Source organism: Danio aesculapii, chromosome 5, assembly GCF_903798145.1.
Source record: "Danio aesculapii chromosome 5, fDanAes4.1, whole genome shotgun sequence".
Lineage (NCBI taxonomy): Eukaryota > Metazoa > Chordata > Actinopteri > Cypriniformes > Danionidae > Danio > Danio aesculapii.
Genome location: NC_079439.1, coordinates 9,609,159 through 9,630,828, shown reverse-complemented (window position 1 = coordinate 9,630,828; position 21,670 = coordinate 9,609,159). Strand labels below are relative to the sequence as shown.

Here is a 21,670-nt window from a genome sequence, read left to right as displayed (position 1 = left end):
ATACGGTTTTCCACCAACGCATACCAGGGTGCTGAAATATAATTGGCTAAACTGGCATTGGGTGGGTTAAATGACCAAAACAAAGACAGACATTCCGGCAACGCCATTTTCAAAGCAGAATATGACTTAAGCATTGTTTTTCAGATAAACAAGAATGTTCAATTGGCATGTTTCTTAAACATCTGCAAACATTATGGTGTTTTTATGCTTTAGAAGAGTCAAAAACTTACATACAGCACCTTTTAATATTTCTTTTTGTGGTTTGTACTGTTTGTCATTAATATATTGTATGAGATCATATGATCTAGGAGAGTATAAAGAGAGACATTATATAAGAGACAAATATAAATATTTTAGAGCTTTGGTGTTGCCGACTTGTTTTTTTTTTTTGGTACTTATTATTATTATTATTATTATTATTATTATTATTATTATTATTATTATTATTATTATTATTTTGTCACTGGAAATGGAACCCTTCTGAAAAAAAAATCACATGCAAGTCTAATGCTTTGATGCAATTTTTTTGGAGTGCTGCTGCCTTGTAATATTGCAGAGCGATGTTGCTTGGCTAACTTTCCTATTGAGAATGGATATCAAAAGTGGACCTGTTTGCCATAATTAATTGCCACTTGGTTGCCCATTGATGGCATGATTTCCCAAATTTGCCCATAGCATTGCTTTTAAACGTTTCCCAATGCAGCATCAGTATATGTTTGTACTGAATATGCATTTTAGTGTGTTTTAAATATATACATTTTAATATATGAAAAAATCTAATAAACTGTACTTTCAGATAATAATTGGCCTAAAAGTGCACTTAAATTTAAATTTCATAACATTTTTTTTTTTTTTCATACCTTTTCAAAATGTTTTTTTGGCAATAAAGTACTTTTTACTTCTAATTTTAATGGTGGATAAAATAATAATGGATGCAATTTAGTTTTAATAGAACTGACAATAAAGTATATATGCGTTTTACCATTCAAAAATCTCACTTACAGGAAATGTTCACCCAAAAAATTTAATTTCCTCATTTACTCATTACTTGTACCTTTTAATGATTTTTTTTTTCTTCTGTCAAATACAAAACAAGATATTCTGAAGGATGTTGTAAAAAAAAAAAAAAAAACATCCATAGTATTTTTTTTGTTCCTAATATCTTTTTTTTTAATCCAAAAAAGTCTATGTCTTTTTTTTTCTTCGCTATATCTCGCTTTTGGGTTCAACAGAACATACTCACAGGTGGCTGTTGAAATGAGAATTTTCACTCTTGGGTGAACTATCCCTTTAAGTGTAGTTCTTTTATAACAAGCACATTTTGTATTGCTGCTGTATGGGAATGTTTCATGCACACAAAAAAAGCATACTGATTGAGAAAGTAGAGTTGCATGAAGTTTAATTATTTTGTGTAAATAAGTTACAGCTACTGTTTGCATGTTCTCCCCATATTCGTGTGGGCTTCCTCCAGGTGCTCCGGCTTCCCCTACAAGCCCAAAAACGTGGTATAGGTGAATTGGTTGAGCTAAATTGTCCATAGTGTATGTGTGTGAATGAGTGTATGGATGTTTCCCAGTGATGGGTTGCAGCTGGAAGGGCATCCGCTGTGTAAAACATATGCTGGATAAGTTGGCGGTTCATTCTGATGTGGCGACCCCAGATTAATAAAGGGACTAATCCGAAAAGCAATGCAGTTACAGCTACAGTAGCAACTAATAGATTTTTGTCCAGACTCCAAGAGCTAATACTTTTCTATTTTCCACTTGTTTTCTCAGATGAAAACCCTGATGATGAAGATGAAGACTTCATTGATGAAAAGGAAGAAATGACAGGAGAGCATGAAGTCTCAGAAAATGTTCCTGCAACTAAAGCCCCTCTGCGCTGCTCTCTTGCCTCGAAGTTATGCAGAGATGGGACGGACTGTGTGATGTTAAATCATGTGTGTGATGGCGAGCTTGACTGTAAAGACGGCTCTGATGAAGACGACTGCCCCGTGCAGTGTGAATCTGGTGAGACATGCACAACACCAATAGGGGTTGACCAATTTTCAGGCACCAATCTTTTTTGGTTATCACTTAAACATTTTCAATTTATTTGCAAGTGAATACTCAGTTTTGTAGTAAATCAATGTTGATCATTGATTTATTATTGCTTTATAATGAATATACATGAGGAGGCCTGAATAATTTGAATAAACCATATAATAAATGAAAGCAGTTCTAGGAAGACATGGTGAGAATACAGGTAATAAACCAAAGGAAAGTGAGTGAAAGCAGTTGAATTTACAAAGATTCTTGTATTGATTCTTGCTTTTCCTGGATGATATTTTTGTTTATGCTGTTTTTTAATGTATTTTACAATAAATTAATGTATTTTAGAAGAAATATGGCATCACATATTGGTCAGCCCTTTGAGTCCGTAAAATGGTGGCTCAATTAACCGAACAGTCTCTTTGCTACATGTCAACTAATGCCAAGTTCAGACTGCCTGATTTTCAAAGCAGTCTCATTACAGATGTTTTCACACTGCATGACAATCTGGGGTAGCATTCTGTCGCTGCTGTTTATACTGCAAGATGGATCAGCGACAGGGTTTCAAACTACAGTACATGACTATACAATAGCAGGGCAGGGTTTATGCTGGAATCCTAAAGGTAATTTCAATACCTTTTTTTTTTTTTAAGACCTTCTCAGAATATTCGGTATCGGTATCAAACCTTAAACTTTTAATAAACAGTTGTTAACAAACAGTTGTAGTTAAATCAATGGAGCACAACCATGCAATAGAACTCCGACAAGCTTGGAAGAAACAAAGCTTGAAAAGTTCTAAATTACACTGTGGTATTTGACGACAGGCTTCAGCCACTGTTTAAACTAGTCTTTAGCTAACTTGTATGCAAACTTATATTTTTCCCATTTTGCCATCTGTTTCGCTCTATGGTTTCACTACATGTGGAGAGCTTTGCATTACCTTCCCGCGTTTATCACAAATTACATCACAAGGACGGAGGAGCTTAGCCAGATGCACCTCAGCCTAAACCAATCGCGTGGATCGAGCATGCTGTTGTTAATATTAGGAGGAAAATAAATATATTTATGCTTTTTTTATTTTTATTTTTTTCAAACATTTTGGACAACACTTTAACAATTTAAGATCTCGTAAATATGCGATTTAAGATTTTTAATACCTTTTTAAGGGCCTTAATTTTCTCATAATTGATTTATCAATTTTTTTATACTTTTTAAAAACCCAGCAGACACCCTGAATAGGAAGAATCGCCGACAACATTGTCTCAGTCCGCAAATTACATCTCGCAACCAAACACACGCAAGAAGTGACAATGCAAAGTCACGATGTACATCTTTATATGTAGTATACAGGGCTTGACGACAATTTTTTTCTTTTTTTTTTATCACCAACCACTGTGGCTAGTAGATTTCCAATATTACTAGCCACAATTTTCTTGCAGGGAAAATATATTTTATGCATAAATTAGACTTTGACATGCCAAAATTACTTGACTTGGATGTTGTGTTATGTCCACATGCCACCTTGTTCATTTTAATTTTGGGTTGTGCATGAGCTTGCTCAATGTGCATGAGCAAATGCATTGTCGCATTGCAATTAGTTTATTTTACATGAGACTTTTCAGGGCTCAAAATTAAGGATTTACCAGATTCATTCAATTATTTCTTAGCTATTTTAAATGTCAAAACAAGCAAAACACAGCTGTATACATGCACTTTTTAATTCAACAAAAGTTTTCTTAAAAAAAAAAATTACTTTTAAAGAACTATTGTCATGGGCCATGACAATATTGGGCCATCTTTATTGTCGAACCCTGCTTTTAAGAAAACTACAATTTAAAAAATATTTTGTGTCTGTCTAACCCACCACAGCTGAAATCTACCCGCATTTGGCAGGTTGACGGATGTTAATGTCAAGCCCTGGTAGTATATCATAATTACATAATGAGAAAGAAGCCTTTAGTGTGGGAGAAAATGTACTTATTTTGCTCACCTGGCCTTTAAAGGGAATTAGCATTTTCTCCCAACCTTTTTCAACCCGGTTGTGGTATTGCTCACATGACACATCACACAGACACGGGTGCTCCTGCCAATTTACACTTGTTTTTCCTCCATTTCCTGGGTCAAAATAGACTGAAAATAAGCACTTATAACTTCTACCCAACCTCTTGCTAGCCTGCAGATATCCATACTTGTGGATGCTGCTCTCTCATTGGCTGTAGGTAATCGCTGATGTTATTTTCAATCAGAACACATTTCACACAGCATGATTTGAATCACTGTCAGGTCTAGATATTTAGCATGCCAAATTTCTCATGGGTGTCTGCAACTCACCGGCAATTCTCTCAGATCGTGTCTTTGATAGTTCACACTGTGTGATAGTTACTCTTGTGAACGAGCCTGTGATTTCAGGCATTTGTCTGTGATTTCTCAACCTGACGGTGAGTCAAAATCAGGGCTAAAATCATGCAGTCTGAACTCTGTATACTGCAATGACACTATTAATAATTTTTATACTTCAATTATTAACCGTTCTCAGAATTAAAGATGTTTAAAAGAATGTCTTCGTTATAGCCCATGTTGCTCTTAATGTAAAACATTGACATGACGCACACCTCTATTGGTCGAATATCTGTCCAGTTATGGGTCTACTTGATGTGTATCCATGTTGGTCCACGCCTACACTAAAATGTTCAGAAAATATAAAAGCTAGAGTGCTCCTTTCCTGCTCCAGTGTTAATATTACCTCCAATCTGTCCTCAGGTCAGTTTCAGTGTGCGCACGGTAAGAAGTGCATTGACCGTCGGCAGGTGTGTGACGGTGTGCCTCAGTGTCAGGATCGCTCAGATGAACTCAATTGCTTCAAACCAGACGACGACTGTGCTCATCGCTGTGACGAAAACACCCGCTGCATCCCAGAATCCTTTGTGTGTGATGGAGACCCAGACTGTGTGGACGGCAGTGATGAGGCAAACTGTGGTACGGGGTTTTTCAGCAACTCTGGGTGGCTACAAATTGAAACACAGGATGATTGGTTTCAGTTCCTGTCTTTTACAGTGAATGTTTACATGGACATCAATACTCTGATTTTATTACAATTAAAACAATACTCTAAGAGCCTACATTATGTAAGCAGAGTTTTGATGACCTTAATCCATCTAAAGTCATAAGTTAACCAAACTAAACAGAAATCGAATTAGGACATGTGGAGTGCCGATTTTAGTGGCATTATTGAAGTGCATTACAGACATGTAAAGACGTTAATTTAACTATTACCAAAGACTATAGAATACACAAGTCACGCGTATCTTTTTGAATGGGGAAAAGTGTAATGGTCAATATGGCGAATAAAGCCCGCCTTCTATGACAAGCTAATCATTGATTGCTATAGACTGACGAGTCTCTGGGGGAGGGTCTCGGATCAGACGTGAGTTTTTGCAGATTGTGTGATTTGACGTTTAGAAACTAAACTGAAGAGACAGTTGTTTAATTTTACTGGTGATTCCTAATATGAAATTCATCTGTAAGCTTGACGAGAAGTTTTGGGGAATTTGAAGTTTCCCTAGACAAAATGCTTGAGCAGACTGGCCGAGAGTCGTTTCAAAGATGGCCACACAGTGAAATTACTTTCCTCAAAGGGTATTTGGTATTACCATTTTGTAGTACTTTGCGCTGCATTTTGCGACAGGACACACAAACACAATAAATGAGAGTGGCTTTAAGCAAGCACATTTTTGGTGCGAGCAGGAAACGATGACTATTCTGAGAACTCTGCAAGAAATGAACATTCAAGAGTTCACACTTAGATATTGCTTTAATAATAGCAGGTTTGGCATGCGGTCCCGGGAGAAAACCCTGAGCTTGGAGAAAATTGAGCCCAGGGCTTCTGCCTGGTTAATGAGCATGCAAGCGGGTACTAGATCAGATAGTTCTCGAGAGCTCCCGGTGTTAAAGGAGGAAAGGAGATAGGGTGCATGGGTTTTTTTTGAAAAAGAAAATGAAAAGTAGTTTTAGACAGGCTACTTGTAGTGAGTTTGGATTAATCTGATTTGTTTACTAGTGATTACAGATGAGAGACCAGCTACGATCAATTATATCATGTGCTCTTCTCAATTAGTTTGTAAAACTTCACTTATGCAGTAGCTCTTAGTTTGGGGGCATGAATGTAAGTTAATGTAATGGCAGAGATGGCCTGTTGCCTGAGAATTTGTATCCACCATTGTCTGTTTGCAAGCACAGTGTAAGAAATTAGCTGCAGTTGAATTCGTCGCAAAATAAAAACAAAACGGCCAAAATCACATATGGTGACAAGACGGACATGAACTGTTGTGTGAAACGTCAGAAAACTAGCATAACAACAGTAGTGTTCAATGAAATGTCATACCTTGACTCTGACTGCATCTGTGCTGTAGGTGAGGAGAGCTGCAGCAGTGCGGAGTGGCAGTGCAGCAGCGGTCAGTGTGTGTCGCTCAGCATGCGTTGCGATGGTCATTCAGACTGCAGAGATCATTCGGATGAGGAGGACTGTGCCGAACCTCCGCCTTGCAGCACCAATCGCCGCTGTCCCAAGAGCCACGAGTGTCTGCTGGACGAGTGGATGTGTGACGGAGAGACAGACTGCAAAGACGGCACTGATGAGAAGGTGCTGCGTATAAGATTGAGTTCACTTTCAGAATGAAAATTTCCTCAATTTACAACTTCACCCCCTTTGTCATCCAAGATGTTAGTTTCTTTATTGAGTGGAAAATAAATTCAGATTAAAGAGGAAAACATCTCATGATCAGTGTTGGGCGTAACTAGTCACTGTAATTTACTTTTTTGCAAAAAAAGTGATTTTTCCTTTTTAGGTATTTTAATTACAGTTACTTATACTGTACATTTAACAGTTTTGAATCAATCAATTAAGAGAAGCAGAATAATTAATTTGAGTAGATTGAACATGCTTGCGAAATGATGAACAGTCAGAAATGTACAGTGCATCCTGAAAGTATTCAAAGCGCTTCGCTTTTTCCATATTTTTTATGTTACAGCCAAAATGGATTAACCTAACTTATTTCCTCAATTCTCCATACAATAACCCATAATGTCAACGTGAAAAGATTTTTTGAAATTGTTGCAAATTTATTAAAAATAATAATTCACAGCCTTTGCTCAATACTTTTTTGATTCAGCTTTGGGAGCAATTACAGCCTCAAGTCTTTTTGAATATGATGCCACAAGCTTGGCACACCTGTCTTTGGGAGTTTTTGCCCATTCCTCTTTGCAGTACCTCTCAAGCTCTATCAGGTTGGATGGGATGCGATGGTGTACAGCCATATTTTTAGATCGCTCCAGAAATGTTTTGTAGGATTTAGGTCTGGGCTCTGGCTGGGCCACTTAAGGACATTCGCTGACTAGTTGTGAAGCCACTCCATTGATATTTTGGCGGTGTGCTTTGGGTCATTGTCCTGCTGGAAGATGAACCGTCACCCCAGTCTGAGGTCAAGAGCACTCTGAAGCAGGTTTTCATTCAGGATGTCTCTGTACATTGCTGCATTCATCTTTCCCTCTATCCTGACTAGTCGTCAAGTTCCTGCTGCTGAAAAACATCCCCACAGCATGATGCTGCCACCACTGTACAGATCGTATTAGGCTGGTGATGAGCTGTGCCTGATTTTCTCCAAACGTAACGCCCGACATTCACTCCAAAGAGTTCAATTTTAGTCTCATCATACCAGAGAATTTAGTTTCTCAGAGTCCTTCAGGTGCCTTTTGGAAAATTTCAGTGGTGAGTGGCTTCAGTCTGGTCACTCGCCCATACAGGCCTGATTAGTGGATTGCAGCACAGATGTCTTTCTGTAAGATTCTCCTCTCTCCACAGAAGATCACTGGAGCTCAGACAGAGTGACCCATCGGGTTATTGATCACCTCCCTGACTAAGGCCCCTCTCCCCCGATCACTCCGCTTAGGTGGCCGGCCAACTCTGTCCTGGTGGTTCCAAACATCTTCCACTTACGGATGATGAAGGCCACTGTGTTCAATGGAACTTTCAGAGCAGCAAAAATTCTGTAACCTTCCCCAGCCTTGTGCCTCGACAATCCTGTCTCGAAGGTCTGCAGACAATTCCTTTGTCTTCCTGCTTGGTTTGTGCTTTGACATGCACCGTCAACCCTGGGACCTTAAATAAACGGGTGTATGTACCAGAATGTACCTTAGCTCAATTTGGAGATTCACTGCAAAGGCTGTGAATACTTGTGTACATGCACAAGACTTTTCACATTGTCATTATGGGGTATTGTGTGTAGAATTGAGGAAATAAATTTAATCCATTTCGAAATAAGGCTGTAACATAAAAACATGTGGAAAAAGTGAAGCACTATGAATACTTTCTGGATGCACTGCATGTCAAAATAGGGTATGTATGACAGTCATTGCTTTGAAATGTCTTGTTTTGGTAAATGTTTATTATTCTTCGAGTGTTGCATTCTAAAATAAAGCTAATGTCCTGTTTGGCTCAGATTTAAATAATTTTAACAGTTAATTTCTATTGTTTGTGGCGTTGAGATTTTTATGTAGTGCATTTAGATGTTGAATTTCAAGTCAAGCTTTGTCATTCCGCTGCATGTGTGGACCATATGCATAACTAACATATAAGAAACTTAACTTTACACAAGACAGCCTATACTGTGAATGAATAATTCAAAATGTTTTTCACTGTTTTGACAGAAAAACCGTGAAGTAAAACAAAATACACACATCTGGCAGTTAAATTCTTAGTTTGCAGCTATTATTATCTATTCTTTGCAGGTTTCTGTCTGGGCATGAGCACATGGGAGAGAATCTGCGCTCTGCTCATTTACATGAGAAAGCCACAGTTTTAATGCATATTGTTCAATGGTTGGATTTAATTGGGCTATTTAAATAATCAAAATACACACTTTGAGTTTGAAAGTGAGGTTGAAACTGACTTGCCTTCTGGCATCCAGAATATTGACTATAATCCATATTACAATATTTACTAGAGATGCACTTTTCCGCATCCTCAGTGAAATTGCCTTAACCCAGCCTGGTCCAATTTATGAGCAGCCCTCTCGATATCCTAAATATAGGATAATTTTTATTCTGGTCTATATCTAAATGATTCACCCAAAAAGGAAACTTACTTCATTTAGTCCCTCGTGGTTTTAAACCTTTTTTTTTTTAAACCGAAAAGACTATATTTAGAAAAATGCTGGTTGCTGGTACCCATTGACTTCTGTAGTATGGACAAAAAATACTAAGAAAGTCATCTACCAGCATTCTTCAAAATATCTACTTTTGTGATCAACAGAAAAGAGAAACTCAAATAGGTTTTGAACAAGTGAAGGGTGAATAAGACTGTTTAAATTTTTGGATGAACTATCTTTGTAAATGAGCAACAATGCATTTGGTAAAGTGCTCATGTGATTAAAAATATATGATTATAATTTGACTCCTTTACGATGTGTGACAGAACTGTAAGGAGTCTCCAGTGCAGTGCGGTGAGTTCCAGTTTTCCTGCTCCTCCAACACTCAGTGTATCCCTCAATCCTGGCGCTGTGATGGGTCTGAAGACTGCAGGGACGGCAGTGACGAATCTGCTTGTGAGTTTATAGTTTTGTCAAAACATTAGAGAGATGTCAGAACACATCACACTTTCTTAAAGGTGCTGTAAGTTTTTGACTTTTCTAAAGCATAAAAATGCCATATGTTTGCAGATACTTAAGAAACATGCTAAGTGAACATACTTGTTTATCTGAAAAACAATGAAGTCGTCAGATATTCTGCTTTAAAAATGTGAATTACGTGCCGGAACGGCTTTTTTTGTTTTGGTCCCTTTAACCCACCCAATGCCAATTTAGCCAATTATATTTCAGCACCCCGGGTAGTCTTGGTGGAAAAGTATTTGATTCATTCAGTCATGAAGACTCAAACACATCTGCGACCAAAAATGCGACCTCCGGTGGACAGTAGCAGACTCCAAAATGGCAGATTCAGTTTCACATGAGGTGGTTATTAATTAGCAAATAATATAAATATTACAAACTTAAACATTGTGAGCAGGTTGCATTGTGTAACCCTGTGTCCTAACATGCTACGCGAGGAGATTTGCAGTGATATGCTGTTTGCACCAGATAAGAAACATGATAGACATTTAAATACAGCTTTTCAGAATAACATTACTGCACTACGCTCCAGCAAAATGGTAACATTTACAATATAAATAATACACATTAAACCTCTTTAACATAATTAAGTGCACATGCTGAATCAGGGATGTGTTGGTTTTGAGTCACCGTTCTTAAGTTCAATTTCAAATGGTTTATTTTATTTTAAAGATCTGAGGTGAACTCTCTGCTGCTGCTTTCAGTAGTATGGCAATAAATGTCATGTAAAATGGCATTCAAACTCACATTATTAGCATTAAACACTGAATAAAGCACATGGGCTGTACCTGAGGTGATCATTGTTTTCTGTTGTTCAGCAGCTAGAAATAGAAACTAAATCAATTTCAGGTGGTGGTTAGGATAAAAACTCTTTTTATTATGGACAATATTCCTTCTATTGCGTGCCATTGCTTTTAGTCAGAAAATGGTGTAAATCAGCCTTTAGGCTCGATAGTCAAGCATGCTCCTGTTGTTGTCGTCAATCTGGCAACCTGCGCTTGTGTGGACTAGTCAGAAGAGGAAGGGAGTGAAAATGTTATCCAGGAGTGCAATACCTAGTTCACACACTGGGTGTCAAACTTGCATAGTGCACCTTTTAAAGGGATAGTTCATCATTAACTCCTCCTTCAATTGTTCTAAACTTGAGTTTCTTCAGTTTTAAACTAAAAATATTTTGAAGAATGCTGGAAACTGCTTGCAGTTTTCTTTCATAGTATTTTTTCCTATTGTCAATTGCTAAAGGTTACCAATATTCTTCAAAATATCATCTTTTAGGTTTAAAACTGCAGATGAATTGGATTTAAAAAAAAATTATAGTTATCGTGTTTGACTGTTCAGCAACATATTGGTATTTCATGCTAAATCAATATTGATAAAAAACATTACAATAATAACTTGCGTCAATAAGAAATAAGCACTTCAAATTTTACATTAAATATGAAGAATTTTTCACTTTAATATGATTACGTAATCTCTGGATGGATTTTAATTTAAAAACATCAAATAGTCTTTAAAATTTCACTAAATGTTTAATGAGGGAGGCTTGACTGGTTAAAGCTTGGTGGGTATTTTGGGGGGGGGGTTGGGGGGGATGGATTCTAAGGTAGTTTAACTACGCAAATGAGTAATTTATTTGGTTAAATATTGACTCATTTGCATTTCTAGCACCCACAAAGCAATAACTTGATGTGCAGTAAGAGAACTTCTCTGGTGTGTGTTTGATCAGGTGTGAGTGTGTCCTGTCCCCCTCACCTCTTCCAGTGTGGGAGTTCGGAGTGTGTGGAGTTTTCTCAGCTCTGTAATGGAGTCACCAACTGTCTGGACGGGTCAGATGAGGGCGGCTCCTGTCAGACAGAGAAATGCTCTGAACAGTTAAAGTGTGACCAAGACTGCCACAGCACACCTTCGGGAGCGGTACAGCCAACTCTGTCTATTTTATTATGATTAAGGATGTGAATGTTTTATGTTAAAGGCTTACTTCACCCCAAAAATGAAAATTTTGCAATTAATTATTACTCGCCCTCATGTCTTCCAATCCCCTGAAGCCTTCCTTTCATCTTCGTGGAACAAATTAAGATATTTTAGGTGAAATCCTTGAGCTCTCATCCTCCATTGACAGTAAGGGTCCCGAGACGTTCAGAAAAGAAACCTAAAACATTGTTAACGTTCAATGAGGTTCAACTGTAATCTGTGAATATGGCTCGTTTCCACTGACTGGTACGGTTCGGTTTGGTATGGGTCACCTTTATCAGGCTTGCGTTTCCACTAACAAGGGTACCCTTTTGGTGGGCGTGGTGTATGTCAAAGTTTCAGTCGACGTCATTCTCGCTTGAGGAAATGTCTACAGTAAAGCTGTATGGGTCACTTATCATATGAAAAGCACTTCTCACAAAACAGAGGCTTCATACACATAAATACTTGTGTAGAAATGTTTATTACTAACTTTTCAATGAAAATGAGTTGATTATAACTGCAGATCAAAGACAGTGCGAAACAGCCTACTGTAATGTCTGTAATTATATTAAATAACTAAATAAATGAACATATATATATATATATATATATATATATATATATATATATATATATATATATATATATATATATATATATATATATATATATATATATATATATATATATATATATATATATATATATATATATATAACACATACAGCCCCTTACAGTCTCCGATATGTTACCAACTACAGAAGAACTACATATAGCAGGCATTTCGCCCGTATTTAGGTTCAAAACAACACAATATAGTCTACAGTCAGTGAAAACCTCTTATCTGTGTATGTATTCTTCAGCAGCACATATAGCCTCTGTTAGAGAGTAATTCTGTCATTCCCGGTTCATATTAGTCCAAAATGTGAAGATAATAAGTTAGTTATACATGGCATTTTGTTCAAGTTTGCTGAAAAATAATGTGCTCCTTTTTTTCCGGCTTCTCCTTTGTTTCTTCACGCTTCACTCTCGCGTTTGTCAGTGTCTGACAGGATCAGTTTCAAAAGCACGTCAATAATCAAGCGCAGGTAATTACCATCAGCTCAAGAAGTTTGTTATTTCAGATATAATGTTAGAGTATTTATAATTCTGCTATAATCTCTCGCTTTAAATTTTAAACATGGCGGTTTTTTGTTTTCATTCTGGCTTGTTGCGTAAGCGAATGACGTATCTCTTTAAACCAATAGCATTCAGCTGCGCGTGTGGCTCCGCCTTTTGGTACCCTTTCTCATGTTTGGTACCCTTTCGAAAGGGTGCTGAAAAAGTGGTAAGGTACGGTTCGGTATGCTTTTTGACAGTGGAAACGGCCATAAAAGCGTACCGTACCACTCAGTGAAAACGGGCCATTAGAACGACTGCTCACCGATCTACTAGAGGTGGCGAAAGAGGGGACTGTATTATTCTTCTCAAAAAAAGTTAATTTAGTCAGTATTTTCAGTGAAAGCTGCTAGAGAATAGAACTCCATCCCACCAACAATTAGATCACTTTTCGTTCTTTTTTAGTCATTTAAAAAATTGCTTAGTGACAAATCAGCATTGTCAGCATTAGAACTGTATTCTTGACACTTTTTGTCCTCTTCTGCTGCCATCAGTCTGTTTGTTTTTTTTTACTTTTTAATTGTATTTTATATATGAACGTGTATTATGTTATTCTGTGCTTCTATTTTAGGTGTGACTTTTTAACGTTCTGTAAGGGGTCTACAGATGAAAAATAGCCATTCTTGGCTAATTCTGGCACATTTTACAGTAATGTGTATTAATGTGGATTGACCCTGTAAACAAAAACTAAACTAAAAAACTAAAAAATCATACAAAGCTCCAAGAACACTTTTGTGCCCCTAAAAAAAAAAAAGACCACACTTTATTTTTTTGTTCCGTTTGTTGAATTAAGTTACATTGCATCTACATGCCAACTGATTCTCATTAGATAAGTAGACTGTTAGTTTGGGGTTAGTGTAAGTTGACATGCACTTGCAAAGTTTCTTATAGTCAGTTAAATGTCTGTGGAAGGAGCAGTATCAACAGATAAGCAGACAGTTTACTAATACTCAAATGGACCATCAAAATAAAGTGTTACCAAAAAGATGTGTAAAAACGACTATCAGGGGTCACTAAGGGCCGGTGTCCTGCAGAGTTTTGCTCCATCCCTAATTAAACACACCTGAAATCAGCTAATCAAGGTCTTACTATAGCTGTATCCAAAAATCGCCCCCTTTACCCTTAAATAGTGCCCTATTTGAGAGAGCAGTCGTTTCTAGTGGTGTCTGAAACCATAGTGGACATTTTGAAGTGTACTCAATCCCACAATGCACTCCAATAACAAGTGTACAACCCATGCACGCTGAACAGCTAGAAGATACCCAAAATGCACTGTGAAATTGAGCGGCGGATGAATTTCCACATCTGACCACAAGATGGCAGCCATAAAGCTGAATCCATAGACCGTAAAAGGTATGGATGTAGTATCCGTGATGTCACCCATAGGTTTCTGAAGAACGCAAAAGAAGCTACCAGTAGGCGTGACCAACCGTCACCATTTTGTTTGCGCATCATCGCACCGACTGGGGCATGAGCGGAGCTTCAGACGCCTCAAGCATTTTGCTTAGACAGGCTTTTCTTTGGGAGAAACGTTTAATACTTAATTACCTGCGACTCGTGTTCTAACCACATGTGCTTGGTTGTATAAAATATCAATAAATTTAGACTTTTAAAAACACTGTTGTAATACATTGAGCCACTAAGCATTATTCTTGTTTTTCTACAGGAGGAAAACGCTAATCACTTCCAAACACTTCAAATATAGTCTGTGTTAGTAAATGCAAGACTATTGATGAACTCCAGCATAACACTGTATGACAACATTTCAGATGACTATTCTAGAGCCTACAGCTAATCAATCTGTTAGATTCTGGAGTGCATTACAGCTCTAAAGAAAATTATAAATTACCTTAAAACAAATACATTTATAGAGATGGTATTTAAGTATATAATTTCACTCACCTGGGAAATGGAGGCCACTTGAATGGTTTGTGAGCACAATTAAGTGCACACAGCATGCCATATCATCTGATAATTGCAGGAAATAATTCCAAAAATCAACTCACTGTGTAAAGCCACAAAAACAACACAAACACACTGCATATGCTGAGTTCATCAGCCGTAATCAGCTGAGGTGAAGTGACTGCGACCAGCGAGACCTAGCTGTCACTCAAGTGGCCACGCTCTTAATTATGCACAATATAACCTAATATAAAGGAAACGGATAAGTTATTAACCCCCCCCCCCCTCACAGTTATGAAGGGTAATATTAGCTATATGAACCAAAATCGTTCTTTGTACCAGGCTGTAAACACTTTTTTTTTTTTTTTTTTTTTTTTTTCTGCTGTAAAGTTGGCCATTTTAACAGTGGGCTCAAAAGAAATTTGCTTTATTATGGAGCCAGGACTAGCAGAATCTCGAATTGCAGTTTCAGTTACTTCCGTATTTGCTTCACAAGGGAGAGCGGGAGGTTGCTGCTTGGCTAAATCCTCTCAGTGAAGGTTTCAAAATAAAATACTATTTAAAGTAACATTTGTATGCATGAAAGATATCAAAAATACTTTCGTTTACTGATAGACAGCTCGCCAAGTGTTTAACTATCACAGGGTCTGACAGAGACATAAATCTATTTAGCCCAAGGCATTTATCAACCAGCATAACACAAACAAAACAGCATTCCTTCAGTGCACGGAGTTCTTGAAATCACTCACTTGTTTTTATTCATTGTCAAGTGGAATATATTAGTGTACTGATGAGGGTATAGGGGCGATTTCGAATACAGCATAGGCATAGACCTCAACTCTGAAAATTACACTGACAGTTTCAATTTACTAGAACTTCTATGTTAAGCTGCTTTGACACAATCTACATTGTAAAAGCACAATAGAAATAAACATGAATTGAATTGAAGTGTAGACTTAAAACACTCAGGCAGGTGTTCAGACAAGCTGGAGCTAAACTCTACTAGACATCGGCCATCCAAGACCAGGTTTGCTCACCCCTGGGCATATTTCTGCTGCGTCAGGGTGTGTTTGTATGTTACAATATTTTGTGCTGCCCATAGTAAAGATGGACTCTGTTAAACTGATGTAAAACGAATATTTTGGGTCCCCATAAGTGTTCTTGGAGCTTTGTGTAATTACAGTTGCAGACCGGTTCTCTGTCCCCAAACAACTTGTTTGCATTTAGAATATTATATAAATGTGTTACAGTAAGGTGCACCAATATGAAGATGCTGCTTATCACTTACAGTTTGTGCCTGTGTTCACTCTCATTTGTTCCCCTGAAGCGCTGCTGGTGCAGGATGGGCTATAAGCCTGTGGATGATGGCCTGAGTTGTGCAGATGTAAATGAGTGTGTGGAGCGCCCAGACATCTGTTCACACTACTGTAACAACACTCTGGGCTCCTTCCAGTGCTCCTGTAGTCACGGTTATGTTCTGGAACCTGATGGCCACAGCTGCAAAATCACAGGTGTATATGTTACAATTCATAATGAAAATGTATTTGCTGTTGTTGTAAAACATAGGCTTGATTTGTAGTAGTATGCATACTGGGGAGTAACACTTGATTAGGGTCTTCAAACTTTTTATAAACCATTATACATTTACATGTAGTCATTTAGCAGATGCTTTTATCCAAAGCGACTTACAAATGAGGACAAGGAAGCAATTCACACAACTATAAGAGCAGCAGTGAACAAGTGCTAAAGACAAGTTTCAGGTGTGTAAAGTCTAAGAAGCAAAGCATTAGTAAAAAAAAATTTTTATGAGAGAGAGAGAGAGAGAGAGCGCGAGCACAGTTAGTGGTATAGCCAGAGAGGCAGATTAGGAAGGAAAGTGGAGACTTGCGTTTTTAGTCGTTTCTTGAAGACAGCAAGTGACTCTGCTGTTCTGATGTAGTTAGTTATACAGTTATCCTTTTAATGTTTTGTAATTTTTCATGACCCATTGCATGCATGTTTATTTCAATATGGAAGCTTGTTTCTAAGGTTGTGCATACTCTGTACAGTTGCCTTGAATAGTGCCAAAGTGCGATTGTCCCACCTCCTCTCTACCCCGACGGCCTGCGCTCACATTACAATTACCTTCCGCATGATTCCGTCATAGATGATGTGACTATTCAGTTTAACAGGAGAGAAGCGCGCTTGCTCACTGTGGAGATTGCTTTCGTTATATCGTTTTAGTCATTTAGTTGGTCAAATATTTTGCAGAACAGATCCACAACTTTTGATGCTCATAAATTATCACAAGTCCTCGTGCTGCAGGTATTAGGAGGTTTGCTGAAGGTGCTGCTGATGTGCAGTGGGGGGTTTGTATCTTTAACAAACTTTAACAGTTCGCGTTCACTGAAAAGAATGAATAATAAATCCATATGAAACAGTCCCTTAAAAGTGACGTTGCGTCTTCAGTTGGCTGGCCCTGGAAAACTGAATCGTGTCAGGGCCGAATTCAGAGCACTCACACGTCCAACGAACTGGGAAATGTGCCCAGTATCCATGGTTTGGATAGCGTAGTGTGAATGCACCCTTGGTTCCAACTCGCTGATCTGCTCAGTCTGTTGTAATTGATTATAAACCAATTATGGACAATGTTTTGCTTTAATGAAGTAAAGCTAAAATTAAAATCTACCTTCAATTGCAAACTAACAGTGTCGGGTATTTCAGAGATCATACAAAGATCAAATATATTTCACACAAATTGGCCAAACTTTGCATGCATAAATGTTTTATTATGAAATCTTGTTTTCATGTTGGAATAAAAACTATGTAAATAGGAAGTGGGACATTTTATCTCAGTTTTGATGTTTTCACATTTGTGGTAAAAGGCAGAATTTTCTGATAAGCTTGCTATTCTGAGAATAAACATTAAAAGGACTGAAAGTCACAACTACAAAAATCTTAATTGCAAAATGGAAACTTTTTAATTTCCTTGGGGAAAAGGCAGAATTATGAGATTAAACTCATAACTAAGAAAAACATTTGAGTTGAAGTTATCTTAGTTTTTAACAGAATCCAGTTTCCTTTAAGTCAGTGAGTGGCATTGGTGGTCTAAAAAGCTATTTAGCCTTTCAGAGAGATGCACAGTCTTGCATACTACATATTATAGCAGGTAGCAAATACTGTAGTATTACATGAATACACACTAAGCACACAATACAAATAGAGAAGCATGCTGTTCCAAACTTTGCAGAGTTAATGCCTGTTTACATCAAGAGCAAAAGAAATATAGTTTTAAAAATCATTTTAATTTTATGAGACAGGTAAAATACACACCTAAACCTGGCCTTTAATGGCATTTGAGTACGAAGCAAAATTCTAAATTCTGTACCATTTCAGGTGAGCCGTACCTGCTGGCGTCAGTCCAGTCTGAGGTGTTTCTGCTGGGTCTGAGGAGCTCCAGTCTGGATATCCTGCTCTCAGCAGAGAAGAGGTTTGTCCTGTCCCTCGACTATGACTGGCAGAAGCAGAGAGTTTACTGGATCAACCTCAACACAGACACCATCAAGTGGCTCTCACTGGACCAGAAGAACAAGGGAACCTTCCTTAAAGGTCAGAGTTACATTTAACCACTAAAACAATTAAGTAATTGAAAATAAAGCTGAAATAACTTGAATATTACACAAAGAACCTAAACGTGTAAACTTGAACATGACTCGTTTTGAAGCACACTAGCTTATACTGTGGATCTCCTTAACTAACATTAATAAAGCTATTTTAATTTCATGGGAGCTTTAAGTGATGAGTGTAAACTGTGTGTGTGTCAGGTATCAGTGCAGACAGTCTGGCGGTGGACTGGGTGGCGAGGAACCTCTACTGGACCGACAGCGTCAACAGTCAGATCAATGCTGTGGGGCTGGACAGTGAGATCAGCAGATCTACAGATCGAGTCATGATCCTAGGGGAAGATCTGGGACAGCTGCGCTCCATCGCTCTGATGCCACAGAAAGGGTTTGAAATGGCCATTCTTATGACCCATTATTTTTTCAACCATGTAGCTGGAGGACCACCAGTTCTGCACATTTACCATGTCTCAACCAAACACACCTGATTCAGATCATCAGTTCATTAGCAGAGATTGAAAGACCTGTAATAGGTGTGACAAAAGGGACATCCAAAACATGCAGCGTCTGTGGTCTTCCAGAAACGTGATTGAGAAACACTGGGCTAAAGGGATAGTTCATCCTAAATGTAAAATTCTGCTGTTACTCACCCTCACAATAACTTCACACCTTTTACAAATTAAGAAATTTTAGAGCTCTCTTATCCTATATTGACAGCAAGGGTCCTGAGATGTTCAAAGTCCAGAAAAGGAACTAAAAACATTGTCAAAACGGTCCATATGACTTCAGTGGTTCAACTATAATCATACAAAGCTCCAAGAACACTTTTGTGTGGCAAAAACTAAAAAAATGACTATTCAGCAATGTTTTCCCTCCCTTGTCAGATAATGTTTTTGCCATTTAAGAGTCAGCAGCACAACACGTGTATTGGCAATAGTAAACGCACATCTTGATTTGATGTCGGAGACTTGAGATTTCCATATACTTCTATTCAAATGCATGCAGATGCACCAGACCCAATTTTTACATGTTGCTCTTTTCCAGAGTTTAAGCATTGTTAACTGAGAACTAGAATTCGCATTATGTGGATGTGAGAGAAATGGATCAAAACATGACCTTTCTGTACATTGATAAAACAAGCAATTGCTCCATATTTTAAATGTCACATCTTGTTTTATCACACCCCTTTTTGTAGCACAGTCCGGCCAAATTTCGCAAGCTCAATTTACTTTTAAAGTTTTTATTTTTTTTTTTTTTTTTTTTTTTTTTTTTTGGAAAAGTGTTTTTGGAGCTGTGTATGATCACAGTTAAACCACTGAAGTTATTTGGACTGTATTGACAGTGTTTTAGGATAATTTCCTGAACTTAACATCTCTGGACCCTTGCCGTCCTTGCTGAGGACAAAAAAAGCTCTAAGATTTCATCTAAAATATTTCGAGTCGTGTTCAGATGTATCGGGATTGAAATGATATGAGGGCGAGTAATTAATGACAGAACTTTCATTTTTGGATGAACTAATCTAAGTTTACACCAAACGCTTATCAAAACGATCACAAATCATGTTTTTGAAAGAGTCACTTATGCTCATGAAGGATGCATTTATTTCTTAACCTCTTAAGGCCCAAGGGGTGTTTTATTTTTTTCTTTCTCTTTGCTATTTGGGCTTATTGGAACCTAATTAGAATACAAATCTAAGTATCATCTTTTGATATGATGATTTTGATATTATTATTATTGTTCCTACAGACATGGAAAGTACATTTATGTATAAATGTACAGATATGGGTAAAAAATAAGACTATTAAAAGACTAAGATTATTAGTTGTGGGTTTGAGTAAAGTGTTAGTATTTATTTGAAAGCGCTTTACTTCAGAAAATGACAATTAGTCAGAATAACTCCACTTAAACTAAATCTTAGTTAAAATAATATAGTGCCTAATTACTTTAAATGTTTGACTGCCTCTTTGTTATTTTGACCATTTCAGTCAAAACATGCTCTAAAGGCTTTGTATCTCTAATGAAAAAAAAAATGGTATCAGTTCAGTAGTTCACGAAATAAAACCAAAAATCACATTTTACTCAGACACATAACTAATCATATATATATATATATATATATATAATTTTTTTATTTATTTTTTTTTTTTTTTAATTTATTCTGTTGTAATAATTTGTTTGTCTCTATTTGTCCTTCCAGAATAATGTTCTGGTCAGAAACTGGGGACGAGGCTCAGATTGAAAGAGCAGGAATGGACGGTTCGGACAGACGTGTGCTGGTCAGTAAATCTCTCCGATGGCCGGTCAGTCTGACTGTCGACTCGCTGCATCACAGGATCTACTGGACTGATGAGAAACTCAAGTGCATTGGATCAGCTAACATTGACGGAGGAGATGTAAAGGTAACGGATGCAATTTACAGATGAGGCTGTTATTCAAATAATATTAATCTGTAACTCTCTACAATAATAGTGGGTAACACTTTAGAGCAATGATCCATTAATGTATTTACTAATTACCTATGTATGAATAATATTGTGAATCATTTATTAATCCTTGTTCAGCATTTACTAATGCTTTATCAAAATCCAAAGTTGTGCTTGTTAACATTAGTTGATGCACAGTGAGGTAACATGAACTAACGTTATATAATATTAACAAAGTTAAATAAATACCATAATGTGTTACTAATTGATTGTTCCTGTTAATAAATACATTAACTAATGGACCATTATTTTAAAGCGTCACCTAATGATGCAATAATGTTAATTGACGAGCAATGAACAATACAATTATTACAGTATGTTTAAGTTAATGTTCATTAATAGTTTAAATCACAGTGCATTAATGTTAACAAGCATGAATTTGGACTTTAGTAAATGGTGATCTATGATTAATAAATGCTGTAAGTATTCATGTTCGTAAATATATTAATGAACATTAACTAATGAAACCTTATTGTAAAGTGTGAGCAGTTAATTATTATGATGCTCAGACATTGAATCAAATTAAAATTCATTGAGAAATTACCTCAAAAAGCTTTAAGAATTTTACAATGTCTTTAAAAGGAATGGATTTTGAAGAAATATATAATTTAAAATGCAAAATATTACAGCAACATTTAGGCTAATAACTATTAGGCTAGGCTGTTTTTGTTTAAAGCTAGATTCATATTTAGGTCTGTAAACTGAAGATAACATTTCCTGCTCTAAAATCATTTGTTTACAAGCATTTGTCAATTGTTTTGCAAAAGAAGCTCCTACAGGTTTGAAATAGGACATAAATTGAATTATTAGGTAAATATATCACCTTTTCTTTATTAAATTATTTATTTTATTAATATGAACTTAAACAATCCTCAAAAAAAATA

The 21,670-nt window shown here is 37.0% G+C and overlaps 1 protein-coding gene across 1 annotated transcript in view; it reads left to right on the top strand.

Annotated features, from left to right (window-relative positions):
- Positions 1–21,670, top strand: part of lrp13 (low-density lipoprotein receptor related-protein 13) — a 37,813-nt gene that overhangs the window by 754 nt on the left and 15,389 nt on the right. The window contains exons 2-10 of the mRNA XM_056458927.1: positions 1,776–2,009; positions 4,791–5,006; positions 6,440–6,669; positions 9,499–9,628; positions 11,418–11,605; positions 16,032–16,215; positions 18,080–18,292; positions 18,508–18,691; positions 20,501–20,702. Coding sequence (XP_056314902.1) covers positions 1,776–2,009; positions 4,791–5,006; positions 6,440–6,669; positions 9,499–9,628; positions 11,418–11,605; positions 16,032–16,215; positions 18,080–18,292; positions 18,508–18,691; positions 20,501–20,702 — 1,781 coding nt within the window. The remainder of the gene's footprint in view (positions 1–1,775; positions 2,010–4,790; positions 5,007–6,439; positions 6,670–9,498; positions 9,629–11,417; positions 11,606–16,031; positions 16,216–18,079; positions 18,293–18,507; positions 18,692–20,500; positions 20,703–21,670) is intronic.